At 45.9% G+C, this 24,162-nt stretch overlaps 1 protein-coding gene across 2 annotated transcripts in view; it reads right to left on the bottom strand.

The window, feature by feature from the left end:
* Nucleotides 1–15,017: 15,017 nt before the first annotated feature.
* thumpd1 (THUMP domain containing 1) overlaps nucleotides 15,018–24,162 on the bottom strand; it is a 37,774-nt gene continuing 28,629 nt past the window's right edge. For both annotated transcript variants that reach the window (XM_038820349.1, XM_038820348.1), the window contains exons 2-5: nucleotides 23,842–24,044; nucleotides 20,627–20,792; nucleotides 17,866–18,114; nucleotides 15,018–15,979 (exon numbers count right to left, since the gene is read on the bottom strand). In XM_038820349.1, the coding sequence (XP_038676277.1) occupies nucleotides 15,639–15,979; nucleotides 17,866–18,114; nucleotides 20,627–20,792; nucleotides 23,842–24,042 (957 nt within the window). In that variant the 5' untranslated portion in view covers nucleotides 24,043–24,044 and the 3' untranslated portion in view covers nucleotides 15,018–15,638. The remainder of the gene's footprint in view (nucleotides 15,980–17,865; nucleotides 18,115–20,626; nucleotides 20,793–23,841; nucleotides 24,045–24,162) is intronic.

The following is a 24,162-nucleotide window of genomic DNA, read 5'->3' on the forward strand; positions in this document are numbered from 1 at the left end:
CAAAGATGTGCGGGTTAGGTGGATTGGCCATGCTAAATTGCCCGTAGTGTCCTTAAAAGTAAGGTTAGGGGGGGGGGGGGGGGGTTGTTGGGTTACGGGTATAGGGTGGATACGTGGGTTTGAGTAGGGTGATCATTGCTCGGCACAACATCGAGGGCCGAAGGGCCTGTTCTGTGCTGTACTGTTCTATGTTCTATGTTAAGAGCGACATCCAAATCCCCCCCATCCCTCCTGACCCATCAATAAACCCATCCCCCCAAACAGCTGATGGTAATTAACTCTTCGAAGTGAGAGATAAATGGCTGCCACCTCAGGTAGAATGCCTCCACCAATCCCCTAACAGTGTACTTTTTCCAGGTATAAATAGTCCACAATGTCACCCAACCAGTCCGAGGCACTAGGCGGAGCGGACACTCCCCATCCCAGGAGAACTCGCCTACGGGCTATCGATGAGACAAAGGCAAGAGCATCCACCTTCACCCCGGTCCGCAGTCCCGCAGACTCTGACACCCCGAAAATGGCCACCACAGACAAGGCTCCAGATCCATGTTAAGGACCGCTGACGTGGTGTTGAAGAAGGAGACCCCAAAAGCTCACAATTTGCAGCAATTCTCACAGCTTATATTTATATAACACCCTTGACATCATAAAACATCGCAAGATGCTTCATAGAAGGGTGATAAAACAATGTACGACATTGAGCCACTTAAGCAGATATTGGGTCAAAGAGGTAGGTTTTAACGAGTGTCTTGGGGGTGGGAAGTGATGTACAGAGGCGGGAGGATGTTCCAAAGTATCAAGCCTCAACAAGTGAAAGCATGGCCACCAAGTGCGGAGAGCTTAGGGGATACTCAATGGGCCAGACATACTTGAATGCAGACACCTCAGTGGGATAGAGAGGGGAAAGGCCATGAGAAATATCAAAACAAGGATGCCAATTCTTAAATAAAAAGCCAATGTGGTCAGTGGGCACAGAGGTGATGGGTGAACAGGACTTGGTGCAAGTTCAGTCATGGCAGCAGAGTTTTGGATGACCTCAGGTTTGCGGGAGACCATTCAGGAGTTCGTTGAAGTGGTCAACTTGAGAGAACAAAGACATGGGTGAAGGGTTCAGCTGCAGGTGAGCCGAGACAGGGACATGTCATGGAGGTGGATCATAGTCATGGCCCAAAATGATATTGGAAGCCCATCCCGAAGTGAAATATGACACCAAGGTTGTGATAAGACTGGTTTAATCACAGACTGTTGCCAGTCAGTAGCTAGGGAATGCAGATTGGAGCAGGGAATGAAAGCAATGGCTTCAGTCCTCCTCATATTTAGCTGCAAGAAATTTCTGCTCAACCAGTAGTGCAAAAAAGGAGGGCGGGTGGGTGGCTAAGATAGATCTTTGCGTGACACGAGAGGTCGTGGTGTGGGATCAGGAAGAGAAGCCATTGTATGCCCGCTACGGGCAGCATGATGGCACAGTGGTTAGCATTGCTGCCTCACAGCACCAGGGACCCGGGTTTGATTCCAACCTTGGGTGACTGTGCGGAGTCTGCACATTCTCCCCGTCTCTGCGTGGGTTTCCTCCGGGTGCTCTGGTTTCCTCCCACAGTGGATGTGCAGGTTAGCTGGATTGGCCATGCTAAAATTGCCCCTTCGTGTCCAAAGGTTAGGTGGGTCTACGGGGTCGCGAGGGAGTGGCGTTCTTTCAGAGGGTCGGTGCAGACTCGATGGGGCGAATGGTCTCCTTCTGCCTTGTAATATTTCTGTGGTTCTATGTGATTCGCTGATTGGGATTAGATTGGTAGAAGAATGGAAACGAGGGGAGAGCAGTCCCACCCAGCTGGGTGACAGTGCAGAGGAGATGGCGAACAATTCACCTTTGTCCTAATCACATAGGGTGTCATTGTAACTTTGATAAGAGCTGTTTTGGTACAGTGGCAAGGGCGGAAATCTGACTGGAGGTAAATCCAGGGTCTGGAGCCAAGGCAGATGGAATTAAAACCGTGTGTGACTGACCGTATAATAGCCTGCTTCAGACGATGGCGAGAGTTAATATTCCACAGTCGCAATCACATTAGTGACTTTAAACCATCAAAGTTGCCACCATTGTGCCTCTACGGTGTTTGAAGATTCAGTAAGTTTCCGCAAATGAAAGTATGCTACATTACTGTAATGTTTCATTCCAAACACTGAATAATGACTACCCTGATACTGTTGCTTGGAAACATGTGCCAGGAGCCAAGTACTTTTAAAAAAAAGGTTGTACTTGGAAATTTATCAGTAAAGCTGAATCGTTTCCCTACAGATTGTTCAAGAGGCTTCAGGCATTTATTGTACAGCAGCTAAGATCACTCAGAGACCCGAAGGGAAATAACAAACATTATTGCCAGAAAATCCAGTCTGATGATGTTTCATCTTATCCTTTGGAGAAAAGAGCGAGGAGGCCCAGATTTCAGTGCTCAGTGAAGTGCTGCCAGTAATTGCTGAGAGCATCCTCGCACAGTGTGTGATATCAGCAAGCAAAGAGTCTTTGCATGTCTGCCCTCCAACGTCCTTCACTTAAAGGGGAAACCTACGTACTCTCTTTTAAAAAATTACACCGAGGAAAAATAAAATGAAAATGAACGAAACCTTTTGTTTTTGCTCATGCACATGAAATGGACACTGTGCTTTCACATAATGGCCAAAGACAATTTGGAAAGTTTTGAGGTGATTGAGGAGGAGAAGTCTTGAAAAGTATTGTATACACTTGGCACCTCACCATGCTGTCTGAATTGTGTATGTTTCATTGCCAACTCTCCACAAAGTGCGATGTAAACTGGGCAGGTTATGAGAGCACATGAATACTAATTGATCAGTACAAGCCGACATCACGTACTGACAAGCGGAATCTATTAAGCGCTGTGGAACCTGCGTTAATGCATTTTTTGGCACGGGTGCAGACAAAGGCTGGTCCAAAAAAAAACCACGCCTGAATTCCCACACCCAATAATCCGCAAAGAATTCACAAAGTCCACCCGGGGCAGGGGGGAGGGTACACATTCAGCCTGACGGGTACCATATTGATTCGGGTGATTAACTGGTCCACAATCAGTTAAGTCGCCCTGCCCGGGGCTGTAGTCAGGCGACTGGAACGTGTTATTGTGGCTCCAGATCGCCATCTACTGGCACCCACTGGCAAGTGCACGTGGTTAGATGTCAGATTAAAGCAGCAGCATCAGGCCCAGCTGCGATGGCATGCACGGCTGAATAGCTTGCCAAAACTCACCGTCTGAAATCTGCATGAAGAATTGTTACTTGGGCAAGCTGTTGAAGGATTTCCAGTACCTGTGGAGCCTACCCCAGCATGGGTCACTGTCTGCAGGAAACCAGTTTTGACAAAGGAAGAACCAATGTTATTTCAGAGCATTTCAGCTGGAAGTCATGTTTAAATAAAGGGTTTAAGGTTTTAGCTGCGAATGAAGTACTGGTTCCTGAGAACAGAGTTAAAAAAGAAAGCTTTTATAAAATCACCAACTTCAGAACAGCAGCAGTAACAGAAATTGCAGCAAAAACAGTAACAAGAGCAATAGTAACACAGAGAAATCTAACTAACAATAGCAGCGACAGACACCACAGGAGCAGCGATAATGACTACAAAAGACTATTTATATCGAGTGGGGCAAGATTTTGAACCTGATATGCCTGGGATGCCAGGGACTGATAAGAAACATATAATAAAATGGTATGAGAACCATCCCACCTGTCTCCATTAAATAGCTCACCAAACTGCCTGTGGCAACAGAAACCTGCTTGTGGCAGCCATATTTATGGTTCAGTAGAAAGTTCATTTGAAATTGAGCGAAGAACAATTAAGTTTTGATATATAGTTTGGGCTTTTGTTTCATGTCTTTTTGATATAATATCGTCATTCTAGCTTTACATTCCAGATTTTTTATTAATTGAATTTAAATTCCACCAGTTTCTGAGATTTGAACCCACACTCCCAGAGCAGTAGCCTCAGCATCTGGATTACTAATCCAGTGACATTACCACAATGTGACTACCTCCCCCAATTAAATTATTACGAAAGGCTTGTGAAATATTGCCAATCTGCTCACATGTTGAGACTTAAAATCTTCACTCCAGTCATTTTTTAAAAAACATTCCAGCTATTTTATAGTCGATATAAATCTTCAATCTCACTTTCTGGTGGTTTGCCATAAAGTAGGCATTCTTACATCTCTACCACATAGTATCTTGTAACTCTGCTTCAGGCTTTGAGTTCCCAGAATCAAACCAAGGATCAAATGACATATTAACTGTGAACCTGAAAGTCTACATACCACAGGAGTCGCGGTCATGCAGTTCAGGGAGTTCAAAAGGTATTGCTGTGCAGGTGTTTGCAAAGTGAGCGGACCCTACAGTTAATGAAGGCACGCTTACCGATTAATGAAATCCAACTGCCCTGTGCTTCAACCAACATTGAAAAAAAAAATTGCAATTTACTCCTTAGAAGTCGAAACTTACACCAGCCGAAAGCAGTGTAGATTAAAGTCACAGCTGCACTTAAATATCCTGTGCCTGTAACATTCTGCAACTAATAGTTTGTAAGGTGAAGCTGTCGCAAACACTTTGGAGATAGGTTGGTTGCCAACCAAGTTGAAATGCAGAGTGAAAGTTGTGTGCTGCCTTTTCTAAACATACTTTTTTTTAAAAATCAATACTTTTTTATTTATATTATTTATCATGAGAGAATTCTCTCTAGCTGACCACACAACACGCTGAATGAGTGATTTGGAAATGAAGTACACATGCAGAAAATGTAGTGAAATCTTTCGTCATTAGTATGAATGGCCTGGATTGGGGGCAGCACGGTGGCGCAGTGGTTTAGCACTGCTGCTTCATGGCGCCGAGGTCCCAGGTTCAATCCCGGCTCTGGGTCACTGTCCGTGTGGAGTTTGCACATTCTCCCCGTGTTTGCGTGGGTTTCGCCCCCACAACCCAAAGGTGTGCAGGGTAGGTGGATTGGCCACGCTAAAATTCCCCCTCAATTGGAAAAAATTGGGTCCTCTAAATTTAAAATAATGGCCTGGATTTTGGAGTGGTAACGACAACTAAATACTTCTTTGAAACTAATAGCATCTTCTGGAGTCAACACATGCACAGTTGCTGTTTGTGATTCCAGCTTTTTTTAAATTCATTTATGGGGTGTGGGCGTCACTGGTTATAGATTTATAGAATTTACAATGCTGAAGGTTAGGCCAATATTTATTGTCCTTCCCTAGTTGCCTTTCAGAACGTGGTGGTGAGTTGCCATCTTGAACCATTGCAGTCTTTTGGGTGTAGGTATACCCACTGTGCTGTTAGGAAGGGGGTTCAAGGATGTCAACATAGAACATAGAACAGTACAGCACTGAACAGGCCCTTTGGCCCTCGATGTTGTGCCGAGCATTGTCCGAAACCAAGATCAAGCTATCCCACTCCCTGTCATTCTGGTGTGCTCCATGTGCCTAGCCAATAACTGCTTGAAAGTTCTTAAAGTGACCGATTCCACTATCCCAGGCAGTCCATTCCACAGCTTAACCACTCTCTGAGTAAAGAACCTACCTCAGACATCCCTCCTATATCTCCCACCCTGAATCTTATAATTATTCCCCCTTGTAACAGCTACATCCACCCAAGGAAATAGTCTCTGAACGTCCACTCTATCTATCCCCCTCATCATCTTATAAACCTCTATTAAGTTGCCTCTCATCCTCCTCCGCTCCAAAGAGAAAAGACCTAGCTCCCTAAACCTTTCCTCATCAGACCTATCCTGCAAACCAGGCAGCATCCTGATAAATCTCCTTTGCACCCTTTCCAATGCTTCCACATCCTTCCTATAGTGAGATGACCAGAACTGCACACAATACTCCAAATGTGGTCTCACCAGGGTCATGTACAGTTGCAGCATAACCCCACGGCTCTTAAACTCAAGCCCCCTGTTAATAAACGCTAACACACGGTAGGCCTTCTTCACGGCTCCATCCACTTGAGTGGCAACCTTCAAAGATCTGTGGACAAGATCTCTCTGTTCCTCCACATTCCTCAGAACCCTGCTGTTGACCCTGTAATCTGCATTCAAATTTTTCCGACCAAAATGAATCACCTCGCACTTATCGGGGTTAAACTCCATCTGCCATTTTTCGGCCCAGCTCTGCATCCTATCAATGTCTCTTTGCAGCCTACAACAGCCCTCCACCTCATCCACTACTCCATCAATCTTGGTGTCATCAGCAAATTTACTGACCCACCCTTCAGCTCCCTCCTCCAAGTCATTGATAAAAATCACAAATAGCAGTGGTACACCGCTGGTAACTGGTCTCCAGTCTGAACATTTTCCATGCATCACCACCCTCTGTCTTCTATGTGATAGCCAGTTACTTATCCAATTGGCCAAATTTCCCTCTATCCAACACCTCCTTACTTTCTTCATAAGCCGACCATGGAGAACCTTATCAAACGCCTTACTAAAATCCATGTATACGACATCAACTTCTCTACCTTCATCTACACATTTAGTTACCTCCTCAAAGAATTCAATCAAATTTGTGAGGCAAGACCTATCCTTCACGAATCCGTGTTGACTATCCCGGATTAAGTTGCACCTTTCCAAATGGTCATAAATCCTATCCTTCGGGACCTTTTCCATTAACTTACCGACAACCGAAGTAAGACCAGCCTATAATTACCAGGGTCATTCCTATTCCCTTTCTTGAACAGAGAAACAACATTCGCCACTCTCCAGTCCTCTGGCACTATCCCCGTGGACAGTGAGGACCCAAAGATCAAAGCCAAAGGCTCTGCAATCTCATCCCTTGCCTCCCAAAGAATCCTTGGATATATCCCATCTGGCCCAGGCGACTTGTCAGCCCTAAGGTTTTTTTCAAAATTGCTAATACATCCTTCCTCAGAACATCTACCTCCTCCAGCCTACCCGCCTGTATCACACTCTCATCCTCAAAAACATGGCCCCTCTCCTTGGTGAACACTGAAGAAAAGTATTCATTCAACGCCTCTCCTTCTGACTCCATGCACAAGCTCCCACTACTGTCCTTGACCGGCCCTAACCTCACCCTGGTCATTCTTTTATTTCTCATATAAGAGTAAAAAGCCTTGGGGTTTTCCTTGATCCAACCCGCCAAGGACTTCTCATGCCTCCTCCTAGCTCTCCTAAGCCCTTTTTTAGCTCATTCCTTGCTACCTTGTAACCCTCAAGCGACCCAACTGAACCTTGTTTTCTTATCCTTACATATGCTTCCTTTTTCCTCTTGACAAGACATTCAACCTCTTTTGTGAACCATGGTTCCCTCACACGGCCATTTCTTCCCTGCCTGACAGGGACATACCTAACAAGGACACACAGTATTTGTTCCTTGAACAAGCACCACTTTTCATTTGTGCCTTTCCCTGACAGTTTCTGTTCCCATCTTATGCTCCCTAATTCTTGCTTAATCGCATCATAATTACTCCTCCCCCAATTATAAACCTTGCCCTGCCGTATGGCCCTATCCCTCTCCATTGCAATAGTGAAAGACACCGAATTGTGGTCACTATCTCCAAAGTGCTCTCCCACAAATAAATCTAACACTTGGCCCGATTCATTACCCAGTACCAAATCCAATGTGGCCCCACCTCTTGTCAGCCTATCCACATATTGTGTCAGGAAACCCTCCTGCACACACTGTACAAAAACTGCCCCATCCGAACTACTCGACCTATAGAAGTTCTAATCAATATTTGGAAAGTTAAAGTCACCCATGTCAACTACCCTGTTCCTCACCTCGCTAGCACGTGGCACCGGCAACAAACCAGAGATGACCACATGGTTTGTCCTGGCTCTCAGCTTCCACCCTAGCTCCCTAAATTCCTTGTTTAAATTGCTGTCCCTTCTCTTACCTATGTCGTTGATACTGATGTGTACCGCGACTTGTGACTGTTCCCCCTCCCCCTTAAGGATTCTGAAAACACGGTCCGAGACATCACGGACCCTAGCACCCGGGAGGCAACATATCATCTGTGAGTCATTTTCGTTGCCACAGAACCATCTATCTGTCCCTCTAACTAGCGAGTCCCCAATAATTATTGCTCTCCTGCTCTCCCTCCTTCCCTTCTGAGCCACAGGGACGGACTCAGTGCTGGAGATCCATTCACTGTGGTTTACCCCTGGTAGGTCGTCCCCCTCAACAGTATCCAAAGTGGTATACTTGTTACTGAGGGGAACGACCACAGAGGATCCCTGTACTGACTGCTTCCTCCCAGCCCCTCTCACTGTCACCCATCTATCTTGATTCTTCGGAGTAACTACATTGCTGAAGCTACTATCTATGATCACCTCTGCCTCCCGAATGATCCGAAGTTCATCCAGCTCCAGTTCCCTAGCACGGTTTCTGAGGAGCTGGAGATGGGTGCACTCCCACAGGTGAAATCAGCAGGGACACTGACGGCGTCCCTCACCTCAAACATTCTGCAGGAAGAACATTGCACTGCCTGCCCTGCCATCCCCTCTAGATAAAACAAGAAAAAGAAAGAAAGAGCTTACCTGTTATTCACTCTACCCCTTAGGTTAGAGGAGGTGGAAGGGTGGGGGACACTACAAGTGTGGTGTCTAAGGTTTAGGAACCGCCCAACTTAAATACAGGTAAAAATAAAACACTTAACCAGCAACCACTGCGCCCCGCACGGGAACAGCAATCAGCTGTTATGGGCCCGCATAAACAATTTAAATCTTTACTACTTACCCAGCAGTCACTCTGTCCCCAGTCCGACCGGATTCAGCTGGAAAATCCCAACAGTAAGTTTTTTTAACTGTCACTTGACAACAGCTCCTCCGCAAACCACCTTCTGGATACAGTTACCACAATGCATGCACTGATGCAAATTTTTCCCTCAACAGCCAATCAGCAGCTCCGCTCTGCTGCCCTCTGCTGGATGCTTGCCTTCACTTGAACACGAAGAGTGTCTTGCTCAGGTACATGTTCTGGAGACAGTGACCGCAATGCACTAATGCAAATTTTCCCCACAACAGCCAATCAGCAGCTCCACTCTGCTGCCCTCTGCTGGATGTTTCCCCAACAACAGTGAAGGAGCGGCAATATATTTCCAAGTGAGGGCGGTGAGTTACTTGGAGAGGAACATCCAGGTGGTGGGGTTCCCAGCTATCTGCTGCTCTTGTCCTTTTAGTTGATAGTAGTTGATGCAGGGTAGCATGGTGGTTAGCATAAATGCTTCACAGCTCCAGGGTCCCAGGTTCGATTCCCGGCTGGGTCACTGTCTGTGTGGAGTCTGCACGTCCTCCCCCTGTGTGCGTGGGTTTCCTCCGGGTGCTCCGGTTTCCTCCCACAGTCCAAAGATGTGCGGGTTAGGTGGATTGGCCATGCTAAATTGCCCGTAGTGTCCTAATAAAAGTAAGGTTAAGGGGGGGGTTGTTGGGTTACGGGTATAGGGTGGATACGTGGGTTTGAGTAGGGTGATCATGGCTCGGCACAACATTGAGGGCCGAAGGGCCTGTTCTGCGCTGTACTGTTCTATGTTCTATGTTCTAGTCGTGGGTTTGGAAGCTGCTGTCTAAGGAACCTTGGTGAGTTACTGCAGTGCATCTTGTAGATGGTACACACGGCTGCCACTGTTCGTCTGTGGTGGAGGGTTTGGTTGTTTGTGGAAGGGGGAAGCAATCAAGCGGGCTGCTTTGTCCTGGATAGTATCAAGCTTCTTGAGTGATGTTGGAGCTGCACTCATCCAGGCAAGTGGAGAGTATTCCATTATAGTCCTGACTTGTGCCTTGTAGATGGTGGACAGGTTTTTTTGGGGGGGGGGGGGGGGGGTCAGCTGCAAGGAGATATCTTACCCCTGGCACCAGACAGGCAATATAGCCTTTGGGGCTCCTGGTCAAAATGAAGAGAACAGTATCCATTCCTCTAACTATATTATTCCTATCACTACCACATTGCTTATTGCTGCTTCCTACTTGAATAGTTTTCTGTACCGTGAAGGGGCGGTCTTTGTTCTCATTCCACATTGTTAGCAAGTACCTGAGACCCGACGGACAATGGAAAAGGCTGAAGCTTCTCTGCCACTGCATCTACAAACCTCTTACCCGCCTGAGCTACAGTCACATAAACAACTATCTAAGCAAAGGGGTCAAAATATTCAGGTAATTTTATCCATCCTTGATGATCGCAATGTCGGCACTTCAGACTCTGGCTCAACAACTCTGAACTGAACTTCCTGGAGGCATAAACATGTTGTTTCCTGGGATCATACTGCACTGCACAAACTCCCAAATATTGAAGATGCAGCACAATTTCTACACTACCCCTTCTACCTAACCTTATATTACAAACTGCGTAATTAATTTATTTGATTTATTTCAAACTAATTAATTTAACTAAAAGGAGCACCTTCTATCTCCTCTGCACCGAATTCCCAACTCACCAAATTCTCGACTTATCACTTTGTTTATGATGCACTCGATGCCTTAACTTTAAAAGTCTCATCCTTGTTTCCAAATCCTTCCCTGCCCTTGCTCCTCCCTATCTCTAATCTCCTCCAACCTCATAATTCTCCACAATTGCTATGAAGCAGTGAGATAGAGCAGATATAGCGCTTAGGGCGAAGGGAATTAAAGGGTATGGGGGGAAAGCTGGATTAAGCTACTGAGTTGGATGATCAACCATGCTCATAATGAATGGTGGAGCGGGCTCGAAGGGCTGAATGGCCTTCTCCTGCTGCTATTTTCTATGTTCCTCAACGTTTAGTCTCTTGTACATTTCTAATTATAATTTCCCCACCATTAGTGGCTGTGCTTTTAGTTGTTTGGGTCCCAGGCTCTGGATTTCCCTCACCACACCTTTTTGCTGCTTTTTCCTCCTTTAAGTCACTTCTGAAAATATCTTTGTATAACTCGCCATTTAGCTCCTAATGTAGCTGTGCAATATTTTGTTTCAGACTGTTCCTTTGAAACATCTTCAGGCATTTCATTGCATTAAAGACACTAAATAAATGTTTTTGCGACAGAATATCTATTAATATAATTTGGTAGTACAGAACTTGGGTGTTGCTGAAAAAATACATTTTGTCAAAGCTTTTTGTTTTGCTCTCATCAGAACAATCCCGAGAATCCCAATGTCAGGGGAAACAACTTTATACGATACAAGACAGTGCTGATTGGTTAACAAGTGGACTCTGATTAGAAGCGGGGATGCCATAGAGAATGTACCAGTTAATGGGGACTGATAACTGCCAAGCTTTGTTTAAAAATTTAAACCAGGCAGCTTGACTCTGATTGGGTAAAGCAATGCCCTGAGGAATGATCCAGCAAATGGTTATCACTTACTTTGTTCAGCTGAAACAGACACAATGTGTGTACATGTTCTTTCTGTCTGCCAGAAATAGGGTCCTGTGTATTAATATATGTAGCTTCCAGTACACAGAAATACACCACAGATGCTGATGCATATCAGGTGGAGGCAGTAATGCCCGGGCGAGACAGCAGTCGGATGTCTGGTCCATCCCAGGACCCAGCTGGGTCCCAGATGCCCGGAACTGATGCAGACATTAGGGTATGGCCATGATATTCAGAAGGGGATGTTAACGACGTTCCAGCAAGTCCATAGCCGATTGGAGGAATCCCAGAAGCACAGGAGATAGCACCGGCACTGCATGGCACCGAGGCCAACTCTGATAGGGTGGCATCCGCAGTGGTGAGCCTGGTGTATGACGTCAGCAACAGGAGTGTAGGTGTCCAAAGTGTGGCACGGGCGGTGATGGCCATGGGCGAGGGCCTGGGTAGAGTGCCCAACTCGCATGGGGACATGACCCAGTACCAGGCAGACCTTGATGAGGCAGTGGGACATGTCCCAGTCGGTCTCAGATGGGAGTGGCTGAGGTGCTGCGGAGCTTTTCCCAGTCGCAGGTGGGCATTGCAGAGCATGGCCCAGTCTGAGGAGCATCACCGAGGGCATCGACACCATGATGCAAACATTGGGGAGCCACCAGGGCTGGCAAGGCCAGATGACACAGGGGCAGCTGGGGCTCAATCCAGCTGCCCCTCCATTCCAAGGTGAACCCGAGGGCCCTGTGGACACCGTACCAGGACAGGGCACTGTGTGCCAACCGGAGCCCATTCTATGCAGTGGTGACACTGGCCACCAGTTCCCCACATTTCCACCTCTCCGAAAACACCGTGTCTCGCAATCAGCTCTTGGAACATTGTGGCAAGACAGGGCATGTGCCCCCGGCAAGTGAGCCGGAGCCCCTCTGGCCCCAGAGCCCCCAGTGGACGCCCACCAGGGGCATGAAGGCCAAAGGATGTGGTAAGCAGCAGGCTGCCTCCGTACCTCTGATGTGTATCCTGGGAATAACCTAGATGCAGTGGTAGAGCAAGGAAGGCTAATCACTTTGAAGATCACTGAGAGGGCACGGGGTGAGAGAGGGGATAGGTAGGGGGTAAGAAGGGAATTGTGCCTTGGTGGTGGGGGGAGGGGGAAAGAGAGGGAGAGTGGGGTGGCACCTTCAGGAGAGTGGGACAGTGGTGTACACTTGTCAATGAAAATGTAAAAACCCTCACTACAACCAGTATGATGCCTCTGGCTCTTTGATCTGTGATGCGGACTGACTACCAATCCCATGCCCCATCCCCTAGACATGGGCAGACAGGCAGGGACTATGGACAGCACAGTAGCATTGTGGATAGCAAAATTGCTTCACAGCTCCAGGGTCCCCGGTTCGATTCCGGCTTGGGTCACTGTCTGTGCGGAGTCTGCACATCCGCCCCGTGTGTGCGTGGGTTTCCTCCGGGTGCTCAGGTTTCCTCCCACAGTCCAAAGATTTGCAGGTTAGGTGGATTGGCCATGATAAATTGCCCTTAGAGTTGGGTGGGGTTACTGGGTTATGGGGATAGGGTGGAGGTGTTGACCTTGGGTGGGGTGCTCTTTCCAAGAGCCAGTGCAGACCCGATGGGCCGAATGGCCTCCTTCTGCACTGTAAATTCTATGAAATGACTAGGGTTGCTCCCAGAACACAATCCAGGGGTTGGCATTTAGGTCCCGTGCACAATTACTCCCCCAGCAAAGCCCCCTCCGGTACCCACAACATGGCAGCCGACCCCAAGCAGGGATGCACCCCTCCACCCCCCGTTGCCTCCCAACCCCCTCCAAGCACGGAGGCAGCATGACCAGTGCTCCCAGGCTCACTGCCTCTGAGCGAAGATGGCGACTCACTTCGTTGGGTCCCCGCAGCAGCCCATCCGCCAGGTTCACCTTTTTGAAAGAATTGGCACCAGCGTGGCCACTTGCTGAGGAGGGGGTTGGATCACAGGAGGCCATCGGGGTGATTCCCGTTAATTGAATGGAAATCAGTCTTAACTGCTGATTATGGTTTTCTCACCATGCTACGGCGGATCCCAATTTAGTCTACGGGACCTGACTGTACGCATTGCAAACGGTTTGGCGCCCAGTGCGATTCTCATGTTTCGTCGCTCCCGCTGTTCAAGGGCCTCATCGTGCTGTCACGCGAGCACAAACAGGCCACTGAATCGTGCCCGATACGTTTAGTTCCCTCATCCAAATCATTAATATATATTGCAAACAGTTGGGGTCCGAGCCAATCTTACAGTGTGGAATTGTAAGAATCTCAATATATGTATTAAACAATGAAGGTAGAATGTAGTGGAGACGCTCCCTGGGCAGATTTCTCAACTAGAAGGTCAAGGAAAGGGTTTCATTTGACTGTTCATTAAGACATGCAAGGAAATGATTACATTCTGCCACAGATCTAATTATAGCAAATGCATTATTGGCATATTGGAAATATGCAAGGGGTAGGAGGCGAGGCGTCATTCCATCGAAGATACGTTTCTCATGGAACCCAACAAAACGGTTTGCGAGAGCTGGGCATAGAGAGGATCCCATGGCAACACCAATTTGGGCATACATAGTGTCATTAAAGCTGAACTCAACTGCACGAGTTGCGACGTTAATAATCTCAGATTCACACAATGATGGTCAACCTAGATCCAAGCTCACCATGCAATGTATGTTACAAGGATCAGAGAGAGCATCCTGAATCATTCAGTCTAGTTCCGACTAAGCATGGGATTACAGCACAAAACTGAGCCCAGTTCATTATTAACTGTAACTCTTTAACCAGAGACCAAGGGCGGGATTCTCTCAGCCCCCGCGGGGCCAGGCCGGAGAATCCCCACGACCGGCGCGAATCGCACCACGCCGCCCCGACGCCGACACACGATTCTCTGCTCGCCATTGGTGCCGCCGTGATTGGCACCGTGCGGGTCGGGGGGCGCTCTACGGGGCCCCCCACCTATTCTCAGCCCGGGATGGGCCAAGGAGCCATCGTGAAAATGGCTGGGGGCCTCCTCTCCTATGTGCCAGCCCTTGTAGTTCTGCGCCATGTTGCGTCGGGGCCAGCGTGTTGAAGGAAGCCACTGCGCATGCGCGCATTGGCGTCGGTGCCACTGCGCATCCCGCGGGGCCCAGTTCGCGCCGGGATCAGCAGCTGGAGCGGCGTGAACCACTCCAGCGCCGTGCCAGAATTAGTCGTCGGGTCGGCCCGTTCACGCCGTCGTAAAACGCAACGGCGTTTACGACAGTGTGGACACTCTGCCACACGATTAGAGATTCCCACCCCACATCCCAGCTAATGAGCAAAATAGAAATGAGTCGCATTGGAATGGTAGGGGATGAGATACATTGTTAAGCAGATTAGAGGGAGCTTTGTTCCAAGCCGCCAGTAAGTCCAGGGAATTCAGGAGAAATTTCCTTGCCTAAAGAGTGGCAAGAATGTTCACACAGTAACTGAGGCAAATGGTATCGATCAGCAGTTCTCAAACTAAGATCCGGAGACTTGATCAATACTGACATCTCTCAGCTTTCAGAGCACAAAATCTGAATATATACATAGTGCACTTTGCACTTGTTACAACCTTTTAGTATCATTAAAAGGTAATTTACAATATCCAATCCAAAATAGAAGTAAAACAAATGCAGAAATTTCACTTGACCATCTTTAATTTTTCTCTTAAAAATCAAAACTACAGGTGCAGGAACCAAATTTTTAGATACACAGCATCAGCTTATAGCACTCACTGTCATATGCAAGTTTAACCTAAAACCATAACCATAGTTATACCAGAAAATATCTGAAGTTCCAAATCATTTCTAAACAACGTAAAAGCAAATAAAATAACACAAGAGTTCCCGCGAGATAAAATCAGAGTGCAACATTTCAACTGAAACCTTGCTTGAGCAATTTCTTTTTAAAAAGATGACCAAGATGTATTTTTTTTTCCCCAAAAAGGAAAAGTAAAAAAAAAAAATTCTTTCATCAGCAACGGCCATATCAAACAAACTAACTCGCTAAAGAATCTTTTTGTATAGCTGCCCTGTGCGTTCTGCTCACATTCTGCATGTGAAGTATAACCTCTGTGGAGTGAGCATGAGGTGCATCTCTTCTCTGGAAATACACAAAGATGTACCTTCATCACTTACAAAAGGTTTGGCATACAAAAACACAAATAGTGCCAAACTGTGTACAGGTCACAACCGACTGGACAATGACCAGATAGGTATTTTCTTTCCCCATTTGTGAATCTAGCTGTTTTTCACAAGTCTCTATTCTCCACTTTTCTGTTCTTGAAGAGCCTCTTTACCACCTGTGACAGATAGTTCCAGTTCCTGCTCATCTTGCTCACATTTCTTTTTGGGTTCCTTTGCTTCCGAAGGCTCTTTCGCTTCTGGACAATCATCATTCTCAGAGGGAAGAGAGGAGGCGCTTTTTTTCTCTTTTTCCTCAATGTCATCTTTCGCCACTTCCTGCAGGTTGTATTTGCGGAAAAGTATGTAGTCCTGAACGACGCTCACACAGCAGACGCCTTTGATTATTTCCACAATTATGGTATACTCAGGATTGTTAAGGTCCACTTTGTTTTCAGCATTCAAATTTATTACCACTCCTGAAAAATTACAAGTTAAATTAGAATTACTTACATGTGCAAGAAAAGAAAGTCAGAAAACGAGAGTTTTTAGCCGCAGATACTCAGAGGGTCAAAGAATATAAACACAAATACATAGTTCACCTACAGGGATCACCTCACAGCATATGCACCTCAACAGTAAATCACTCTGCTGAGGTAAACCCAACATTTGTTGAATTTTAGCCAATATTTTGCTTAATTTCAAAATTTTTATTGCTCTGAAATGGCATAAATAGAATAATTACTTTGGTAATGACTTTCCCACTCAAAATAGAACTGGCTTTGATTAAAAGATTGCATCAATATATTCAATTGAAGGCATGAGTCATTCCAACACTCTTTTTTTTGTTATTATTTCACAAGAAGGCCAGCATTTATTGCCCATTCCTAGTTGCCCTTAAGAGGGTGGTGAGCTGCCTTCTTTAACCACTGCTATCCAAATGGTGTAGTGCTGTTGGAGAGGGAGTTCCAGGATTTTGACCCAGCAACAGTGAAGGAATGGCAATTAATTCCAAGTCAGAATGGTATGTAGTTTGGAGGGGAACTTGCAGATGGTGGTGTCCCATGCATCTGCTTTCCTTGTCCTTCCAGGCAGTAAAGGCGGTGGGTTTGGAAGGCGCTGTCAAAGGAAACTCGGTGAGTTGCTGCAGTGCATCTTGTAGATGGTACCCACTGGATATCGATGGTGGAGGAAGTGAATGTTGAAGGTGGTGGATGGGGGTGTTGTTCATCCTGGATGGTGTCATGCGCCCCGAGTGTTGGAACTGCACTCATCCAGGAATGGGAGAGTATTCCATCGCACTCCCGATTTGTGCCTTGTTAATGGTGGACAGGCACTGGGGAGTCAGGAGGCGAGTTATTCTCAGAATTGCCTGCCACTGACCTGCTCTTGTAGTGTCAGTATTTATATGGCTGGCTCAGTTCAGTTTCTGGTCAAGGGTAACCATCAGGATGTTGATAGTGGGGGATTCAGCAGTGATAATGCCATTGAATGTCAAGGGGAGATGGTGAGACTCTCTTGCTTTCCATCTCTCCAAACATGTTTAGTACTATTAAAACTATGAAAATTTGCAGTGCAGTGGGTAGCAGCCCTGCATCTGAGCCAGAGCTCAGGGTTCAAGTCCCTCTCCAAGACTTGATGGCCATAGAGGGTACGTTCATAACGGCCAACAGGTTGAGTATCAACCTGCAAAATCCTACCAACACCAATAGCAGGCAGCAAGAGCAGGAGAGTGTCCTGTTCAACCATGCTTTATGCGCAGTGGCACCCCTCAAGCTATAAGCCTCTGACCACAGGCTAGTGACCTGTTCCAGGAAAATAAAATCGCTACGGGAACAGCTGAAAGTCTGCCTTTTGCACCACCAGGTGTGGGAAGAGAAACAAACAACTATTAAAACAGAAAATATTCCGAGTGATACTGAATATTGGCACCAGTAGACCTTCCGTTCTAGATTTGAGTTCCATTCTACTCTGTTTTTTGATACAAGCGACAAGAGAAAGCCACCCAAGGAGAGATAGGAGAAAGAAGATAAGTTTTCCCTTACTATATACTGGCAGAGGATTGAGAGGGTGAATGTGCTGGCAGGACCTGCAGGCAGACGGCATGGCTGCCTTCTTGGATATAAACTGTCAGCGCAGGCAGATAATGAAAAGAGAAACATTTAAAGGCAAGGAAATCAGGTGGAATTAATCCAGAAAATGCTAGGATTTTAGAAAAATAAATATAGTCAACCAAAACCCACAATTTCAGTCTTCTCACATTGTAACAATGCCCACATCTCATCTGTAACTCAGTTTCAATGCTAACTTCCATTTAAATATAACCCAACTATCACCTTTTAAATATGGAAAACGTGGTACCTACCTGCCAGAGCCTTGATGACATCATCTCTGCTCATGTGACTATTGTTCCTGGCTTTATAAACAATCTGGAAAGAGGCCTTTTTAGGAACTTTAAACCAGGGTTCTAGGAAAGTCTCAAAATACTTTGGGATCTCCTCCATGAAAGCCTTGCATGACCCTGACACTGGCAACATTCGTAGAATAGCTCTGGTCTTCTTCTTCTTGGTTGCGTAGAGGTCCTTCAAAATGTGGTGTACTAATTTGTCCGGTTCTGTTTTCAAGAGTAGAAAAAAGTCCCTTTAGATTCCCAATATTTATATATATATGCACTAAGTAAACTACTCATTCAAAATGCCAGAACAAGTAGTTCTGATGCAACCAATAACTCATTTCATGAATAGAGAATGACCTCTTGATTGAAGCACAGAAATTCGTATTTATCTTGAATGCAAATAGACAATAAAACCAATGAAATATTTAATCAAGGACACTGATTGATGAGCAGCAGGAGTACTTAGGCAGAGAGCAATGGTTCCCCAATAATTCCTACACATTTTAAAAGGGACTGTCCCTGCATGTATAAATCACAAGAAACAGAACTGATCTCCAATTAGGCAGCACGGTAGCACAGTGGTTAGCACTGTGTCTTCACAGCTCCTGGGTCCCAGGTTCCATTCCCTGCTGGGTCAATGACTGCAGAGTCTGCACGTTCTCCCCATGTCTGCGTGGGTTTCCTCCGGGTGCTCCGGTTTCCTCCCACAGTCCAAAGACGTGCAGGTTAGGTGGATTGGCCATGCTAAATTGCCTTTAGTGTCCAAAAAGGTTAGGAGGGGTTATTGGGTTAGGGGGATAGGGTGGAAGTGAGGGCTTAAGTGGGTCGGTGCAGACTTGATGGGCCAAATGGCCTCCTTCTGCACTGTATGTTCTATGTTCAGCCATTTAATCTACGAAAGGATTAAAGAACCTTTATCATTTAGTGATTTGGACAAGGAACATTGATGGCCTGCTTTATTTGAAGCATCAAGTTACATTATTAATAATAATAATCTTTATTAGTGTCACACGTAGGCTTACATTAACACTGCAATGAAGTCACTGTGAAAATCCCCTAGTCGTCACATTCCGGTGCCTGGTCGGGTACACAGAGGGAGAATTCAGAATGTCCAATTCTCCTAACAAGCACGTCTTTTGGAACTTGTGGGAGGAAACCGGAGCACCAGGAGGAAACCCACACAGACACGGTGAGAATGTGCAGATTCCGCACAGACAGTGATCCAAGCCAGTAATCAAATCCGGGTCCCTGGCACTGTGAAGCAACAGTGCTAACCACAGTGACTGCCAAAGCCACCCACTACTGTGGGATCTGAAGGGAAACGATAACCCCAAGCTTATTTTCTTCATCATCATCCATATTCGTCAACCCCTATTACGGGCCCCTTCCACCACCTTGAAAGTGAAAGAAGTTTGCGTAGTCCTGTCCTTTGTCACCAAGACCATCCACTCTCATGCCTCTGCTCATTCTGCAACCCGCCCCCAGCCACCTTCTTTCCTTTTGTCCAGTAAGTCAACTTCTCCCTTACCATAGCCCTGAAACTTTGGCTCCTACCTTCATCTCCCTCTAATTCTCTCCTATCTTCCCACATTGTCTTCTGAACATAACTCATTCACTGGACTGGACTGCTCATTCATCCCATTCCCATCTCTTTCTCTCTCCCCCATCATTGCCTGCATGCTGGCTGACATGATTAATAGCTCCCTCTCCCTTTTCATAACATGATTCCATTTTCAAACCTTCCGTCCTTGCAACTTGCTGTCATATCTCCAATCTCATTTCCACCTTCCAAATCATTGAAAGGTCATCACCTCCCAAATCTATGTCCAACTTTCCAGCAACTCCCTGCTCCCTGTTTGAATCCCTCAAGATTGCTGCCCGACCAGAGCACTGGGCTGGCCCTAACTAAAGTTACAAATTACAATCTCTGCTTATGACCATGGTGCATCAGGATTCAAACACATTGGGGGGGGGGGGGGGGGGGGGGGGGGGGTGTTTAAATTTCTCCTTGCAATCGGACAAAATAGTCCATAAATCAAAGCTACAGCTGAATAAATTCAAGAAAGATCATCCTCGTTACTTATTAGCTTTCATGATGGCTGAATGACTACCGACTCAGGCATGTCAGTGAGAGTGGGAAAGCAATGCAGAGTTTGACTGGAGGAGCAATGAGCGTGGTAGACACAGAATTTCTGAGTAGGTGCTCCTCCAACCACAGAGTCTGTCTTTCCCATGCTCATTGCTCCTGCAATCACCAGATTCGCTTCCTCCCGTTCTTGTTGCTCCTCCAACGACAGAATCTATGGTTAGTGGCACAGCAAGGGTGAGGGTGGGAACTTCTGATTGGAGATTGAGGAGTAGAAATCCTGGACAACAGGTCTGACTCACTCAGCATTCTTTGGGACCAGACAGCCGGAAAACCAGTAACAAGATCTAGGGAACTGCCTGTAACAAAGATATTGTCAAGGGCAGCAGCTAGTCGAGACAAGTTCCAAGTCATTGTAATTTCGCAATAATTCAGACTGTCACGAGCCCATTATGCAACCAATTGTTTGCAGCCTCTGCCCTATATGTAACTTGGGACTCTGAAACTAACACTAAAGCAACAACTAATGCAACCCCCACTTGACCCTTCACAATGATGACACGGCTTTTCTCAATTGACTGCAATATACATACATCACTCCCACCAGTGGCACAGAATTCAACTCGATCAAAAAATAAACGTCACCAATGTTAAGAGTTCTGATGAAGACAACATTGTTGGCTCCACTGTCCAAAGCCTGGAATCTACGGAGATTATTCTGTGTTGATGCACGGATCTGCTTTACTTCTTTCTTCAAAGCAGCTTCAGCATCGTCATCTTCCTCATCCTCGCTATTAGATTCTTCTACAAACTGAGAAAGCACAGCAATATTACATCCAAAAATTCTGAACATTTACAAAATGACAAAGCGACAGTGTGTTGACAGCTGCATATTAAACATTTATCTGCACCTAACCTCTCCTCCACAAAATCACAGGAAGAAGTGGATCAGAAAAAGTTAAAAACATTTATACAGTGCGAACCACTCATATTGTTCACTGTGGCCAGAGAATGACTTAATATCCATGTCTAAAATTTGATTAGCATTTTGGTGTTTCCATTAGTTTCATCAATTCATTGCACTAACAAGTGACTAATGGACATCCACTAATGCTGCATTCACCAAACCTTAAAACTGGAATTTCTGTATCTGGAAGCAGCCAAAATACATTGCACAGACATCAAAGTACCCCCATGCCACATCAATCTGTCTCTAAAAAAAGATATTTCAATTTAAAATTGAAGGTTTTTAAAGGGATTTCTCCCAACAAGCCTGGAATTTAGCTCATACAAAAAAAATGTTATAACTGGATTGGATTGCATATCTAAAAACATAAATGCAAAATTAGAAGAAAACATTACTTTGAAGATTCCTGGTTATCAATATTCGCCTTATTAAAAAAAAACTTTTTTTCTTCATCTTGCGACTAGTAAAATAACAGTATAACTTCAGCAGTGCTCAGAAATGAAGCACAAGGGGCAACTGCTCATGTTCATATTTTGTTTTTCCTTTATTCATTCATGGGATGTGGGCATCATTGGCTATGCAAGCATTTGTTGCCCATCCTCAATTGCCTGTGAATTGAGTGGCTTGCTTGGCCATTTCAGAGCCAATCACATTGCTGTGGGTCTGGAGTCACATGTAGGTCAGACCAGGTAAAGATGGCAGATTTCCTCCCCTAAAGGACATTAGTGAACCAAATTGTTTTTACAACAAGCGACATAGTTTTATTTAGTTCAAATTCCACTAGCTGTCATTGTGGGATTCAAACCCGTGTCCCCAGAACATTAGCCTGGAGCTCTGGATTACTAATTCAGTGGCATTACCCTATTTTGAGACAGATCAAGTAACCAACTAAAATACATCAAATAAACTTAGGGAAAAGGTAGATTTGAGAACAATCGACTTACAATCATCATTAGACTTTAATTCCAGATTTTTATTGGATTCAAATTTAACCATCTGCTCTGATGGGATTCAAACACAGGTCCCCGGAGCATTATCCTACATCTGTGGACTATTAATCCAGTGACATTACCACTGCACCACCATCCCTCAGAGTACAATAACCTAATTAACCCATAAAGTTAATTAACTCTGGGCACTCAAAAGTAAAGTACAAGTTCCTCATTCAGTCTCAAAGTCAGTATGGGTTATCGTCCTCAGAAAGGACATTATGATGTTTACATTAAAGGTTCTACATAAATGCAAACTGCTGTCATTGTTGGGAAGGATCAAGAGATTACTGTTGTAACAGTTAACAGCGCTGTTATAATAGTAAATATAGAAAATAAAAACTGCATGACAATGTTATCGGCACGTATTCTGAATTCTAACCTTTCAGTTAAAACTATATGTTTGTCATCATAACAATTCATCCTCTACCTTTCTCCTCCTCAACCCATAAAGTCAGAGGTGATAAAAAAAATCCAAACACCCCAATAGCACAACTTTGATCAAACAACAAAACTATGAAATCACACTAACTCTTCATATAAAGTTTCCAGACACCTGGATCAGAATTTCGACACAATCAGGTGGGATTGGATGCAAGAGGGCAGAAACATGGCATTGAATAGGAAAATAATATTTTACTTGCATGTGCCTGCCTCTGGTCCATTTGGCAGAGTCAGAGCTCAAGATGCAAATAAAAGCACCGTCCATTGAGACAATCAAAAGGCAAAATAAAGTCGACATTCTGAGGCTGACTGGAATTTTTCAGCCTGCCAGAATGCCCCCCCCCACCCACCACCAAAAGCACAGTCAACGCATGGGGGCCTCCCACCTCCCAACAAGAGTGACTAGGGTGGTGGGCATCCAACACTTCACCAGCACTGGGGCAGCATGGTGACACAGCAGTCAGCACTGCTGCCTCACAACACCAGTGGCCCAGGTTCAATTTCGCCCTTGGGTGACTGGGTGGAGTTTGCATTCTCCCCATGTCTGCATGGGTTTCCCCCAGGTGTTCCAGTTTCCTCCCACAGTCCAAAGATGTGCAGGTTAGGTGAATTGACTATGCTAAATTGCCACATAAAAGAGTCCAAGGATGTGTAGGTTAGGTGGGGTTACAGGGACAGGGTAGGGTTACAGGGACAGGGTGGGGTCATGGGCCGAGGTAGGATGCTCTTTCAGAGGGTTGGTGCAGACTCGGTGAGCTGAAAATCCTTCTGCGCTGTAGGAATTCTATGGTTTTAAATCTTTCTCCTCCCCTCTCCCCCGCACAGTAGTGGCCAATTAGCTATAGTCAATAGCATTAAGAGGGCATTAAGACTGTTAAAAACCATCAAGCATTATATTGGACATAAATAATTAACTCTGTTTCTCTCTCCACAGATGCTGCCAGACTGGCTGAGTTTTCCAGGATTTTCTGTTTTTGTTTCAGATCTCCAGCATCCACAGTAATTTGTTGCAATCCCTATCTTGACATCCCTCTCCCCTCCACAAATCGGCAGCTCCCACCTCCGACAGTAAGACTGTTGATCTGAGTGTGCTGTTGGGCCTCCTTTTGGCAATCCAGCCACTCTGAATTGGACAACCAGAGTACTCTATGGTCAGAAATTGGCCAGCTGGGGGGGGGGGGGGGGGGGGGGGACCTGATGGCAGGTCCAGACTCAAGAAATGCACCTGATATCAGGGGGTCACTCAAATCCAGCCCGTGGTCCTTACATGTACTAGAGAGTGAGTTGGTGTTTTGTAAACTGCGTAAGTGATTTTGGAAATTCGTTTTTTTTTAATTGTTTAAGTCTCTAGGTTGCAAATTCTGAATCAGAAGCAATTTGGAGTTTTCTCGCTTATGTGGCGCCAATTTCCCAGCTCCTGTTTCCCCAGGAAAGAGTTGCGGGATCTGGTTGCACTGCACCTTCTCTGGGCCATACAGTTGGTCCGCGTATTCGTTCAGCAGACTGTACGCCTCGGCCGTGCATTTCTTCTCGTTCATGTTGCAGGTGATAAGCAGCCCTTGCATTCCAACCTCCAGCTCCCGGCTCCCGCGGGGCTTCTTGGCCGCATGGCTCAAGAACGAGCCCTTGTTCCTCCGCTTGGCTCTGGGGTCTGTTGCCATTGCTGTTGAAAAGGAAGAGAATGGCTGGAATTAGCAGGAAATACACAACGAGGTGGGCCAACTTGAAACATATGCCAAACACCATGATATTATTTATATATATATATATACACACACACA

This window comes from Scyliorhinus canicula, chromosome 15 (assembly GCF_902713615.1).
Source record: "Scyliorhinus canicula chromosome 15, sScyCan1.1, whole genome shotgun sequence".
NCBI lineage: Eukaryota > Metazoa > Chordata > Chondrichthyes > Carcharhiniformes > Scyliorhinidae > Scyliorhinus > Scyliorhinus canicula.